This window comes from Drosophila teissieri, chromosome X (genome assembly GCF_016746235.2).
Source record: "Drosophila teissieri strain GT53w chromosome X, Prin_Dtei_1.1, whole genome shotgun sequence".
Taxonomy (NCBI): domain Eukaryota; kingdom Metazoa; phylum Arthropoda; class Insecta; order Diptera; family Drosophilidae; genus Drosophila; species Drosophila teissieri.
In genome coordinates, this window is record NC_053034.1 from 17,919,742 (window position 1) to 17,933,770 (window position 14,029).

A 14,029-nucleotide genomic window follows, 5' to 3' on the forward strand; every position below is an offset into this window, starting at 1 on the left:
AAACACTCATATTACCTAAACATTAAACAATAAAACTATTTTGTGATTTTATTATTATTATTTATTTAATATTTATTATTATTATTTAAGTATTAGTTTAGCAGTATTTTATTATATTTTGTTTTAGTATGAATACAAGTTCATATTGCTCACTTTTAAAATATATGTTTTGAAAAGAGTATCGCGCGGAACATGAGCCCTGCCTTTTCCTACTTTTCCTACATTTTCTACTTTTCAGACTCTTTCGCCTTTCACAATTTGTTTCCCTCTTTCCTTACTTGGCCGTACTTTTCCGGCTCCATTTCCTTGGCGGTTGCAGATTTTCGCATTCCGTTTGATTGTCCCCGGGGAGAGTGGCAGAAAAGTAGCATTTTCCCTTAACTTGTTTTTGTTTATTTAATTTGTTTTTTTGCTTTTTAAATAGCTTGTTTAAAAATTAAAATTGTATTTTCCACTAATTTATTTGCACAGGTATTTCCGATACATAGTACTACCTACTTCTATATATACAGCAAAAGTCGTTTAGGATTCAAGGCGAGATAGAATTTCCTAATAGCCATAACTTGGCCGCGGCATTTTTGCCCTTTCGCCCACTTTTCCGCCTGTCATTTGGATCGTCATTATGGTCATTATCCCTGCGACTAAAAGACTCCCTTTTCCTATTTTTTTGCCGTCGATTTTTATGCACTTTCCCGGGCATTTTCTTGTGAAGCGATGACGCTGCAAGCCGGCGGAGTCATTAGCCCGGGAAATATTGATGGCCGCCATTGACTAGTCATATATCACAAATTACCAAAGCACCCGGGCTGTTTTAATGACCATCGATAGGGAATGGGTTGGTACTGGTTGGTACTGCCTCGTACTGCTTCGTACTAAGCACCATGTTATTGTTGGGCTGACAATTTTAAGCCCCGGGCAAAAACGGAAGGCTAATTATTCAACGTCAATTGGCATAAATAATGCAGGAGAAAGTGGAACAGGAACCAAGAGAACGGCATCACAAGGACAATCGATGCCTTTATACGGACGGACAACGGACGGACAACGAACGGACAACGGACGGACAGCGGACGGACGGGATTTAACCCCTTCACCTTCTATTAGCCCGTGACATAATTACATGGATTGGCGTGGCCGATAGAGAGGTGCAAGAATATGCAGCTCGCTCACCCACTCGGCATTATTAATTCATTGGAAAGTCCATCAAAGGGATAACGAAGGATGCTGGGCGTGGCACATGCCTTCAATGTGTGCGTAATTGATGTTAGACCCACGCTCCTCCTCCTGCTACTCTTCTTCGTTCTCCTGATATTCCCCTGGATAAAGATGCTGATGGCGATGGCGATGGCGATGATGATGATGAGGATGCCGCCGCTGCTCCTTTCTGCATATTTTAGCTGCATGGCCAAAGTTTTGGCGCTGCGCGGGATTGGAACTGACAGAAGGTCAAGGAAGGCGGCCAAAAGTTGTTCTCAGTGCTGCACTAGAATGAGCTGCATTTGCATATGCAAAAATATTATTAAATCACTAATTCAAATGCTAAGAAAAATTCTATCCTTTTAAATCATAATATAAAATTCAACAAAGATAACTACTTCATTTGTGTATCTTCTAAGTTTCGAATATATTTGAGTTCAACACACATTCAATTGAAATCAAATGTATTTATTATTTAACATGTATACCTATTATTTCTCAGTGAAAGCGCACCTGCGGACCGCTTTGCCCCACGTTGCCAGTTTTTTATTTTGCCGCCTTTGGGGAGTTTAAACGTCGGCGCACTTAACGGCCGCCTCGACGAGTTGTTAAAAATTTTATTTCTAAAGTGCTGGAAAATTGCCGAGCGCCCACTTGAATCGGCCAAAATGCCGACCACCCCCCCTACTTCACCCCTTCCCCCGGGCACTGCCTGTTTTAGCTGATTCCCGGCGAGAGTTTTGGCCATGCCCCCCGCCCTTTCCCCCCAGCCTCGCCTTAACCCCCAGCTGGCCCCCAGCCCTTAACCCATCGCATGCCTGACCACAAAGAACTTTGCGCTCCAAAGTCGCTGCGGCAATCAAGTGATGGCGCGCCGAATGTGTGCTGCACTGGAAAAAAATGATGCTGCAAATAGGAGCATAATCATGTATCAGAAGCTTGTGTAAATAATTACGATTTCTATATAATTGCCTAGCTGGAAACTTAATGCAAATGCTTAACGGATAATAATTGAAAATAGGCGAATTGCTGAATTCGGTTCATACTTTCAGTGCGAAGTGATTGGGATTGGCTCTGCTGGCGCATTCGCTGGTCTGCTGTGGTCTGGTCCGGTTGGGATCGGGATCGGGATGGGGATCGGGATAAAGGATCTGGAGAGGAGTGGAGTGGAGTGGAAGGGAAGGGCCATGTGGCTGGCTGGTTGGTTGAATGCTCGGATGTGCAGCCGCATCAGGAGCATTTGGGTTTCGTTTGCTCCTGCACTGCGCTTGACTTTCGTTTTCCCTTTTGGCTTTCGCCTCAGCGAACTCTGGGATTTGCAATGTGTGTGTGTGTGTGTGGGTGGTGCATCCTGGTGTGGCATATCGATATATTGCAAGTATTTTAGCCAATTCAACGGGTTTCAAATGCAATAGTTCGTGGCGGAATTGCTTGGATTTTTCCCAAAAACGTAGATACCAATTTCGCTCAGAAACTACACATTAATTAAGGCACAAACTCATGCATATTTGGTTTTAGCATGTAACTTCAATATTAACAACCAAAGATAAGGGCGAAATATTTAATTTGCTTGAAAAGGTGAGCTGGCAAATCGCTTTGGCCCAACCAAATCCGTTTGCAAGTCCGTGGGAAAAGCCAGCGGATCCCCTGCTGGTTTTACTTTCACTTTGCCAGCCAGTTTGGAGCAGTTTTGAGTGCTCGCTACGTTCATATTCATTTATCATTGATAAGAAACATAATCAAGGAAATGAATGAATGCCTGACTGGGCAAATGAATGAATGAGCGACTGCAGCGCAGTGCAGTGCAGTGCAGTGTTGAGCCAGATGGACTGTGCTGTTGGCTGGGTGGTTTTTCCCGGCATTTCCACGCTGCGACCGGTGGGTGGAAGGGCTTTTCCACCCGCTTTGGGCAAAGTGAGTGCAGCGCTATGCGCAGTTGACTTGCATCCCTGAGCTTGACTAACGCCATGTGGCAACTGTTTCCAAATCCCCCGCACATCATTCATCTCCATTTCGCAGCCATTCCGCGTTGCAGCTCGACCAGTTTCCCTCCCTTCGGTTTGCCACCGCTTTTCGCTTTCCACACAGCATTTTCCACATTCCTGTGCGGTTTTTTGCTCGCCGCGGCTCTCTGGCTCTTTTGTCAGTTCCTTGACAAGGCCTGCACCAGAATCTCGTCCAGCTTAAGGAGCCAGGAGCAGCGGGGCGGGAGCGGGAGCGGTAGCCGGTTTGCGGTGGAGCTTGTGGACCGCAGGATTCAGTTGATTGATCCTTATCACAGTTTTCACTTTCCTGTAATCCCATCGATTGCTCCATCCCCAGACCGTTTTTGCACACGGATGACTGGCTAGCTGGCTGGCCTTGCATTAGACAAATTAATAAAGAATTATACAAGGAAGTAAAATAAATATATATATATATAAACATCTATATAAATGTGGCCCAGGGTTCCGTTTAATGACAAAACTACTGCGACGACGTTGTATTATTATGATTGTTTATTATATATACTTATACATATATTTATAGTTGAGTTCCTCCCTTATCAGATACCTTTGTACTAGATATCGGCTATTCTAAGTGTTACATACTTTTCAACGAATCTAGTATACCCTTTTACTCCACGAGTAATATTATTTAAACTATTTCATATAATTATTGTACACCAAACTGAACTCTTTTCAGCGATTCGTTATAAGCCCTGTACAATTAGCGCAAATCTGACGTTAAGCAGTGTGCATTCCCATCGATTAACGATTAAGTACGCCGATATTTTACGGATTATTCTTGTGAGTGAACTGCGTGAACTGGGCACCTGCAGCCACCTAAATTGCCCCACCACGCCCCCAATTATGCAACTGCTCACTGCCCCCAAGCCGCGCACAAAATACGCCAACCCATGCAAAATGCATATATGGGTTAAAGAGGGGGGAGTGTGGGTCACATGTGCCGTGAACTGGTTAAAAGTCAATTAGTCTAATTGCCCAAATGCAATGAATGTCAATTTTAATGAGGCCACTGCACTGGAACGACGACGGCAGACGGCGGACGGCAGGACATCGGTCCATTCGCATCCTGTTTTTGTCACCTCTTCCGAAGGCACTTGCCACTCTCTTTCACCTGTCAAAGGAGACGAGGGGCAGGATGTGCCCCCATCATCGCATCCACTCAAAATCATAACAAACAACATCAGCGGCAACAGCAATAAACATAAAAAAAACACAAGAAACAACAAGAAACGACCCAACTGCAGACATAAGCAGACTTAACTGAAGAAAAGCTGACTTCAAGTGAGAGGGTAGCGAAGTGGTAAGTACCCTGGAATCGAGAGAAAGGCATTGCTAAACATACGCGTATGTATAACTAATAATCTAATTCAATATCAATATACTTATGTGCCTACAACCCTTTAAATCCAGAAATTACAAATTACAAAACATACAAAAGGGGCTAAAGATGCAAAAAACGAGAGTTTAGAATATCCAGGGTAGTCGAATGTCCTTTGCAGGACAACGCGAGAGTGACGCCTGAAAGTAGAGACAAGAACAAGAGAAGAGAAGTGAAAAAGGACACTCGTAAACTTTGCACCTCACTTGCTAATGTGGCAGCTTAGAGACGGAGAAAGCAAAAACTGACAAAAGAGAAAGGTCCCCCCTTCCCCCCCCCCTCCCCCCTTTGCTTTCAGCATATTTTTCGGGCTCTGGGCGAAAGTTTTGCACTCGAATTTTTTACTGCTTTCATTTCTCTTTTCGCGTGTGCGTGTTTGCCTAAGCTGCAATTAGTAAGGTCAAAGGTAAAAAGGCAAGAAAAAACAAGGCAATAAAAAACCGAAGAAAGGGTGAAAAAACGTTGCAATGCGTCAATTAATTAACTTAAGTCAGTCAAAACTTTTACAGACATTTAGAAAAAAAACGCACAAAGCATAAGTAAGTTGGTGCACACTGCGGAAATATACTACATATATGTAAGTTATTAAATATAAATAATTATTTGATTATTAAATAATACTATTACAATATTATAGTCAATTTTTTTCCTCTGCTTACCATCCCAAAATGTCATTTAAAAAATAAATAATAATATTACATTATTAAAGTCCCAAAATGTAACTTTAAAAGGTATCCTGAAGGTCCTTAAGGATAAGCCTCAATGTCTGCAAGCTTCGCAACTCAAAATACAAAAAACAAAATGGAAATGAACACCGAAATAGCCGGGAAAAAGCGAAAGAATTCGACGAAATACCAGAGGGCATTTTACTAGAGTTGGTGGTCGCTTTTGGCAATGCATAAATTACGCACTGTAATTGAATTAAAATCAATTTTTGCATTCGTGCGCACTGAATGCATTTAGTCAGGCATCCGCTGCAGCTGCTCCGGATTTGGATCCGGGTCTGCGTCTGCATATGGGTCTGGGTCTGGGTCTGGGTCTCATGTTCTCCGGCACTCCAGTTGTACGGGTCCGGCTCTGGTTTCCTGCTGCCCGTGTGCTCCTCCCCATTTTTGTGCATTCTGCGCACTTTTCGCCAGCGGTTCGCCTGTCGGGATATTGGCGATGCGATGCGGTGGGGCGGCGATAACAAACAAGCAAACAACATCATCAACGGACCGGGCTGGTCAACCGACGGACCCATCCCCACCACCGCCGTGCACGCACTCGACCGGGTGAACCACTAGCACCACTCCGACAATCCACCAATCCACCACTCCACCACCTGAACGTGGAGCAGCACTCGCCAAAAAACTGGGTATCTAAAGTCACAGTGTGTCTGGTAATAAACACAAATCCCTCCAAATTTAGCTATAAATCAGCACGAAAAATCCTTAAAATATATTAGGTTCCATTTCACCAGGGATTTCGAAAGCCGTTAACATACTTGAATTTTCAAATATTTATTGCTTTGAATAAACATTAAATGTTGGTATTCACACCTTTCATTTAGTCGCAATAACTCCAACCTTTCGTCTGGCCTCAGTTAACACAGTGAACAGCAGTGGAATGATATTGCCTAATTGCTTTGACTATGCAATTTCTTCGAGTGCATCCACAGGACGACCAGCATTCATTTTTCAGGCCAAACTTTGACAAATTGCTGCTGGCCAAGCTCAAAATCGAGGCACCACGATGGGACACAGATACGATACAGATACCACGGCTAACGAGGGGAGTGGCGGAGTGGTGACCCCGAACATCATCACATCACTGCGGCTAATTATTACATTTTTACCTTGACCACGCCCACTGGACGTAGTGTGGCTTTGGGGGCGGAAGTGGGTGGAAAATCGGGTGGAAGTGGGTGGAAAATCGGGTGGAGAAGCGGGTGGAAGAGCGGGTGGGCAAGCGGGTGGCGGATGACGGCACTTTGACAGCCACTGATAAATCAATGTCAAATGGCTGCTTTTTCGTGGGGCCACGGAGTTGGCTCGACGTTGTTTGGACTTGGGGCTTGGGGCTTGGGGCTTGGAATGGTTGACTCGGATTAGCAGCGTTGACTAACGAGTGAGTGAGCATGAAGTGCATTATGTATGACCGGTGTGGGCTAATTTGATTGAAACACACATAATTATACAACTAAGTTACGGGCTTCGTTCGTTTCGGACGACACGCGAAAGCCGCAGACTGAGCTCATGGGTGCTCATGTTCCATCGCAGAGGGATTCGTTGGATTAAAGATGGCTCAACTATAGCTATAGCTCATATTGACTAGCAAAAGGACTTCGCTTTCGAGTGCTTTAAGTTACAGTAGTAACTTACTCCATATGATATATGGAATGAACTGAGCAGACCTCAATTGTAGTGTCAAAATCGAGTGTGATCGATATAAATGTAACATTTCTTTTTACTCGGCTTCAACGTTAACGTTACTTGAGTTTCGTGCGTGTGATTTTTTCCTTTTTGATTCTTTTCAAAATACAGACAGACTTAATCATTTTCCCGCACCGGCATGTTTTAGTACAACACAGTTAGTTACGTTTCGATTACTTTTCGCCCGTTTGCCACCCTCCCCCATTCAAGTCATTCGTTTTAAGAGCATTAAATTCTCAAGCAACTCAAAAGTGGTCTGACAGGCCAACAGGCAAATAAAAATTCAAACATTATCACCGATTCCCGTGCATTTTGAAAGCAAAATTGTTCAAGTTCAAGCCAATCGATATCGATACCTCTGTGGCCACGCCAGCCACACATACCTGAGCCACCTACGTAGAACCGACGTCCGGAGTAGAACCCATCCCATCCCAACCGGCGCTACGATGAAGCCCGACCAGATAAACCGCCTGATCAAAGTGAATACCCGAATGCAGCCCTGGTTCTTGCGCAACACCAGCGAGCTGTACGAAAGTGCCGTTAGGACGTACTATGAGCGCGGCTACAGTTCACGTAAGTTACAGTTGCACTTTACATATGTGTAACATAACATGTTAGGATAAGATTCTGTTATGCGTATGAAACCATATGATTTGAATGCATAATATCTATCTGCTAACTTCGGGAAGATAGTAAATAACCACAATTTGCAGACAATCGACACCCGCGTTTCCGGACGGAGAACGTTGGTCCTTTGCGCCGGATCAAGAGGGCGGAGGCGAAGCCCAGTGCCAACGACAACTATCCGCGCAGCCACATCATGCAGGCGGATCAGGCGTCGGCGGCCAGCAACGGCAATTCCGGCCAATTTCTGTACTCGATGATGCAGGCGAATCGTTCGCGCTCCATGTCCTTTACGGCGGCTCGTCCTTACGCCTCCGTTTACGGCCAGAGTTCCGTGCGAAGGGTCGCCAGTTCGAGCTGCTCCAGCGGGCGCAGTAGCGAGTCATCCCGCACCGGGATCCTGGTCGGTTCCTTGCGCAAGAGCAAGGCGAAGCGGGAGCGCAAGAGCCGATCGATGCGCAAAAGCAGCGACTCCAAAGAGGACAACCACCTGGTGGTGGACATGGGCATGTTCAGTGGCCGATCCATGAGCATGCCACCCCGACCATCCGCGTCTGCTTTGGGATCCGTAGCGATGATGCCGCCGAGCAGGAAACACCACATTGCGGCCATGGCGAAGAGCACACTGGCCCAGGGCATCCAAATGCCACGGAACGATGGCGACGCCCTAATGCCGGTGGATGCCGCCCTCAAGCGTCGCATTTCGGTGCTGAGCAAGTTGGATGGCGGGCGCAAGCGGTCCGGACTCGGTGGGGCGACCGGAAATGGCAGCACCATCACCAGAAACGGACGCCAGCCGTCGGAGATGCGCCTCCGCTTCCAGACTTTGGGCGATCGCATCAAGCAGTTCGAGTACATCCAGTTCGCCGATGGACCCGTGGCCACTTATGCCTTCAATCGGAGCCAGCAGAGACCCATCAATACCACCATCCGTGATTCGCCAAGGAGTCGAATTGAAAAGCACTCGGCAAGGTCAACCAATACCAACAACACCACCAATGCCACCAATGCCGCCAATGCCACCAATGCCACCACATCCAACGCCGCCACGCGGCGTTTGCAGGTGAGACAACAGCCGCGCCAGCTCAGCTTCCACAATGTGCTGCACGCCAACTATCGCCAGAGGAGCCGTAGCCTGGAGTCCGGCGCGGTTCAGCTGATGGAATCCCTGGAAACCATGGCGCGACCCGCCACTCCACTCGGTCCGCGGGGATTCGATGGAACCACTCGGGGATCCAGCCTGGACAGCAGTTCGCGGACTAGTTTCAGGCCCAGCCCCTCGACCATCACATGGGATAATTCTTTGGGAGGATATGAAGGTAAGCACATCTAGATATATGTAACTATTCTATCATAAACTCCATGATTGAATGTATATGCAGATGGATTGGGCAAAAGGTCGGTAGCCGATTTCGGATGTTCAAAGAGTTCGGAAGACACATCGGGCGATTGGGATGTTAATCCAGGTGAAGATTGGCGCAAGTACCCCAGATCAAGTAGCCCATGCGCAACGGATTTGATAACCAATGTAACTAAATCAGACAACGCTTCGGTGGGAAACGCGAGTGGTAGTAGCCAAAATTGGGAATTCCCATCTGGATCTGCGACAAAATTACGCTCGATTGAAGGGATAAAGATTAAGGACGATACTACGGAATCGACAACAGTGAATCCGGAGCATGGTAGAGCCAATTCCGGTTCCACTTCCCAAGGCACTTCGCAAGCCACCTCGGGATCGGCTTCAGTCCAAGATGAGCCCAGTAGAGCCACCGTTGCACCCGTGCGTCGCGTCCAATTGCAGCAACAGAGTCTGCAGATCTCACCCAAAGTGGATGAACCAACGAGCGAGGATCTGCCACTCAGCCTGCTCGACGTCAAGGACATGGTGAAGAACAAGCTGCCGCTGGAGAGTCCACAGGACATGCCGCGAGTGACCAAGGTGACCAGCAACCAGGTGAGCCGCTCCAGCCATCGATCCTTCCTGCAGTCGGCCAAAGAGGCCGACTTGACTGCGGCTAATCCGTGCAAGAAAGCGCAGACGCATCGAAAGCAGGAGAAGAATCTAAAGCGGGAGGACAGGACTGCAGCCCAACTCAAGGGAGCCAATCAGCTGCTGGTGGCGAGTGCCTCGCAGGTAGTTAATACACATGCACTCACATATAACATGTAGCTCCAATCCAATGATCCTTGACAGGTCTCGGCCTACAAGCGCGCCTTCCGCACCCAGCAGCAGATACTCAAGGCGGAGATCCTCCATCAGCAGGCGCAGCATCTGCAGGAATCCCCGATAAGTCCATCAGCCATCGAGGGGTCCAAACAAACCTCCAAGCTGCAGAGTCACCACGGCTCGACACAATCAACCACCTCCAGTCGGTGCAATGCTCGAGCGATGGTCAGACGCAGTGCAGCCAGTTCGAAGCAGGTGGTATCCAAAGCGGGCACTGTGACTCATTCGTCATTAACAGCGAGACCAGAATTAGATAGATTGGTTCTGAAAACGAGGGGATTGAAACGATCACAGATGAAGACAGCAGGTGAGCAGCTTTTTAAAGGTAAAGTTTCGGATTTAGATCATTTCTTATAACATTTGTTTACTTCTTTTAGTACAAATAAATCCTGTTGACTCTTTACAGCTGCTACTGCAACAGCGCCTTTAACAGCGAAGCGGACTGCTGCAATTGTGCTAACGGCAAAAACAACAGCGAAAAAGGGGAATGGAGCTGCGATTTCTGGTGGAGGAGGGGGAAGGGGAGTTGGAGTTGGTGGAGCTGGTCGGAGATCGGGAAAGGAAACGCCGACAGCAGCAGCGGCGACAACAACACGTCGATCGTTGCAGTTGCAGTCGCAGTCGCCGTCGGCGTCGCAGTCGGCGCAGCAGCGGCGTCAGTTCCACTTTCCATATTTCCCATGGCGTCCCAGCTACTGAGTGTTCACTGTGTCCCGCCATGTCGCCCGTGCTCACCCACTTACTACTCTCGCAATTGTTCCCACCATGAAGCGTGAGAGAGATAGACAGACAGACAGATAAATCCAATGTAACGGTCAACTTAACAGTACAATAAAATCTCACGAAATCAATGTCTTTCAAAACAGCAAATGCATAGGTAAACAAAGTGTGTGCATCGGAGAACAATCTTATATATTATTGAATAATAATTATACTTAATTAAAACTATTTCCATTGTTCTAGGTGGCATTCAAAGTTAAATTAAAAAATTATAAGAAAGATACCTGAAAGTAATACGTTACATTAAAAGGAATAATGAATAATACTAAAAAATACTAAGTTCTAAATACTAAATAATACTAAATACTGAATAATACTAGAATAAAAATACTAAATAATAATAAATACTAAATAATACTAAATACTTAATACTAAATAATACCAAAATATATGCGCCCTTCTCTGCGCTTCTCAAAAGTCCTACGTAAGCAAACAACCTTTTCGACGTTTTTTTTTAAATTCGAATTGTGAGTGAGTGGTGCAGTGATATGTGATATATGGCAGCAGAGGATATCAATAATGTGATTTCGACCTACTGGAGGAAGTGCCTGAGCTAGCTATTTTCCAGGAGCTACAACCAGCTGTCAGCTCTGAAGTGGAAAGAGCTTGAGGAAAGCGGTGAGTACCTGGGGGAAGAAATGAAGAGGGACGTTTAACTTTCTGACTTTTTGCTGCGGCTTCTGTGGCTGCTTGTTTTTGTTGTTTTTGTCATTTTAAAAAGAAAAATTATACATTTTTAAAGTTACATATGTGAAGCAAATGTTGTTTACATTTTTGTAAAATTAAGGCAAAAAAGGAGGCTATCTACAGATTTTGGGCCGATTTTTGCATCGTGGTGGGCAACTGTAAATCTGTGGGTGGAATAGTACCGCAAGCCAATGCTAATTTCGACACACAACACTTCGCAGACACAGATCTATGTTCATATGTATGTGTGTGTGTTTACATACTCAATACCGCGACCACTTTCCCTCTCCACTTTCGCGTATCAACAACAGAGCATTAATTTTTCATGCAGATTTAACCGTTACATGACAGGACCAACAAGCGCTGCATACAGTGAAACCCCTGGCAAAGTGAACCACCAACACTATAGTAACGTGATCAAATTCGGTAAAATAAAGAAAACCTTTTTGTCAATATGTATTCATAAATGTATGACAAATATTACTCATACGCAGCGTGTTCTCTTCTGGTGCAACAAACCGTTCACAAATTCACATTTCTACTTAATTCAACTATCTCTTGTACTAATGGTAAAAAGTAGCGTGTATTTGTCAATGTTGACTACTGTACCCCGACACATCAATGTCAAACGGCAGATAAGCGTCGACAACAACAATAAAGCATCCAAGGAAACGCAGGAGACCGAATAGCCAGAAAAACAACAACAACAAACCAAAAAATGTACAAAACTGTAAGAGAGTGGGTGAAAATAGTAGCGACAAGAAAACGGCGACGACTTTTGTGGGTGGGACATGTTGGGAGTCTTTCGTTACGAAAGATTGGATTGGAGGATGTTTTTTGGCTTGTTGTCAGCCCTGCGAATTGTTGCCGCGTTGTTTTTTTGATAAATGATGATGCGTGCCACATGACTGGCCATATAAACGGACTCAACTCCGCCGCTTGGATCTACAGGATCTGGAGCAAGCGAAAAATCAAATGAAGAAAAAACCGAAGAAGACAGTGGCAGACAAATAGGCTCAGTGGCCGGGACAAAGGCAGTTCAACCTTTGAACCAGGCTAACTGGCTGACTGACTTGGCTAAAATAGATTGACAGTCGTACAAAGGGTATGCAAAAACCCAAGGAAAATTACAAAGAAAAGCGGCTCGAAACACATACACATTCGCGTAAACAAACTCAACTTGGGCTTACATTTTATTGTGTTTTAGTTAAGCGAAAACCGAAGAAATGCTGCTTGAAGCTCTTAGAAACTTAACTTTAATCATTAGTTCATATTCCAATGATATAACAGGAAAATAATGGTATAGAATTGAAAATATTGAAAAATTTAAATTCCTTTTGCCTTCGACTTTTGTGAATTGCCTTGACCATTTCCATTGGCATAAATAAATAAAAATCAAATTAAAGGAGGAAGAACGCAATAGTTGGGTAGCTCGACTACCAGATACCCAATACTCGCCCGCCTGCGAAGATAACAGCTCCACCTGGCGGGGGAAGTTCGAAAACGCTATCTTCTACACGTTACATACTTATCAACGAACCTATCATACCCTTTCGCTCTGCAAGTACAGTGTATAATTAATTCCAACACAAAGTGGCACAGTCCGTTCGCGTTTCCCTTTGTTTTGGTCTCTATTTTTTTTTGTAATTGTTTTTTTTTTTTCCTTTTCCTTTTGGCAACAAAGAGCAGCCAAGCAGCAATGTACATAAAGGGCAATAAAATTAAATCAAATCAAATGAAATGCGCATATGTATGGCGTTTTATGGGCTGCGCACCGCTTTCCAGGAGCACAAGATGGCCAAAAAGGACGAAGCGGCAACAAGGAGCTCGATTGGTTTGGGTTAGTTAGGCAGTTGGGCAGTTAGGCAGTTAGGAGGCGAAAGGATTAAGGCGAAAACCACACACAAAACGGCAGCTTGGCTGGGACAACCGCAACCTATTCCAATTCGTGATGCTGCCGGTGCGTTTGTACCCTTTAAAAATGTTAATTTTCAATTTTAAAAAGGCAATTAATGAGCGTAATGCCTTAAGGTAATTGCTCACAATGCAGCTGATTGTTAAATATTACAATAAATGCATATGTGTATGTATATATTATGTTATTAACAACTTGTTCTACATGCATTCACTTATTCAGAGCCACAAAACACACACACACACACGTTTCCATCTTGCTCGATTTAATTTGATTTTATGAGTGTGAAAACAGCGTCGTTTATTTGAACTCCGCTCATTTCCGATGCCTTTTCTTGTTGGTGTCTCATCTCTGGCAATAAAATAAATCCACCGCAAAGCCGCTGCGGGTAGATTGCTTGGTTGACCCCAAAAAATAGGCGGAGAGGCGGGGCGGAGTCTTTGGGGGACTTGGGGAAGGGGGGCAGCAGATGTTTGGATGCTCTGCGTGGTATGTACATGGCCATAACCAGTTGGCCAGCAAGTGCAGATGGAGCTGGAGATCCTAGAACCTGGTAACTGAATCCTGGTAACTGAATCCTGAATACCGAAACCTGGAATGCCTTGAGCTGTCGTTGCATGGCTAATTCAGTTGTTTCGGCCACTTTTCATCCGTTAATGTGTCGGTGCTCATCGCAGGATCCCCAAGGATGTGTGTGCATATACTTTCAGTGGGCAGTTTGAGGAGCGAGTGGCATTCCAGCACAATGTCGCATCATGTCCGAGTGCCCATTTCCTGTGCAGATATGCTCTCACCTTC

The 14,029-nt window shown here is 45.3% G+C and overlaps 1 protein-coding gene across 3 annotated transcripts; it reads left to right on the top strand.

Moving 5' to 3' along the window:
* The first annotated feature begins 7,009 nt into the window (after positions 1-7,009).
* Positions 7,010-10,700, top strand: LOC122623677. 3 transcript variants are annotated; one of them, XM_043802960.1, is made up of 5 exons: positions 7,010-7,571; positions 7,712-8,941; positions 9,005-9,756; positions 9,817-10,156; positions 10,227-10,420. In XM_043802960.1, exons 1-5 carry the CDS (start codon positions 7,445-7,447, stop codon positions 10,277-10,279), a joined length of 2,502 nt encoding a protein of 833 aa, XP_043658895.1. In that variant the 5' UTR covers positions 7,010-7,444; the 3' UTR covers positions 10,280-10,420. The 3 variants fall into 3 exon arrangements, with proteins under 3 accessions (XP_043658895.1, XP_043658893.1, XP_043658894.1); XM_043802958.1 differs by having other exon boundaries at positions 7,011-7,571; positions 9,817-10,174; positions 10,256-10,700; XM_043802959.1 differs by having other exon boundaries at positions 7,011-7,571; positions 10,256-10,700.
* Positions 10,701-14,029: the final 3,329 nt, after the last annotated feature.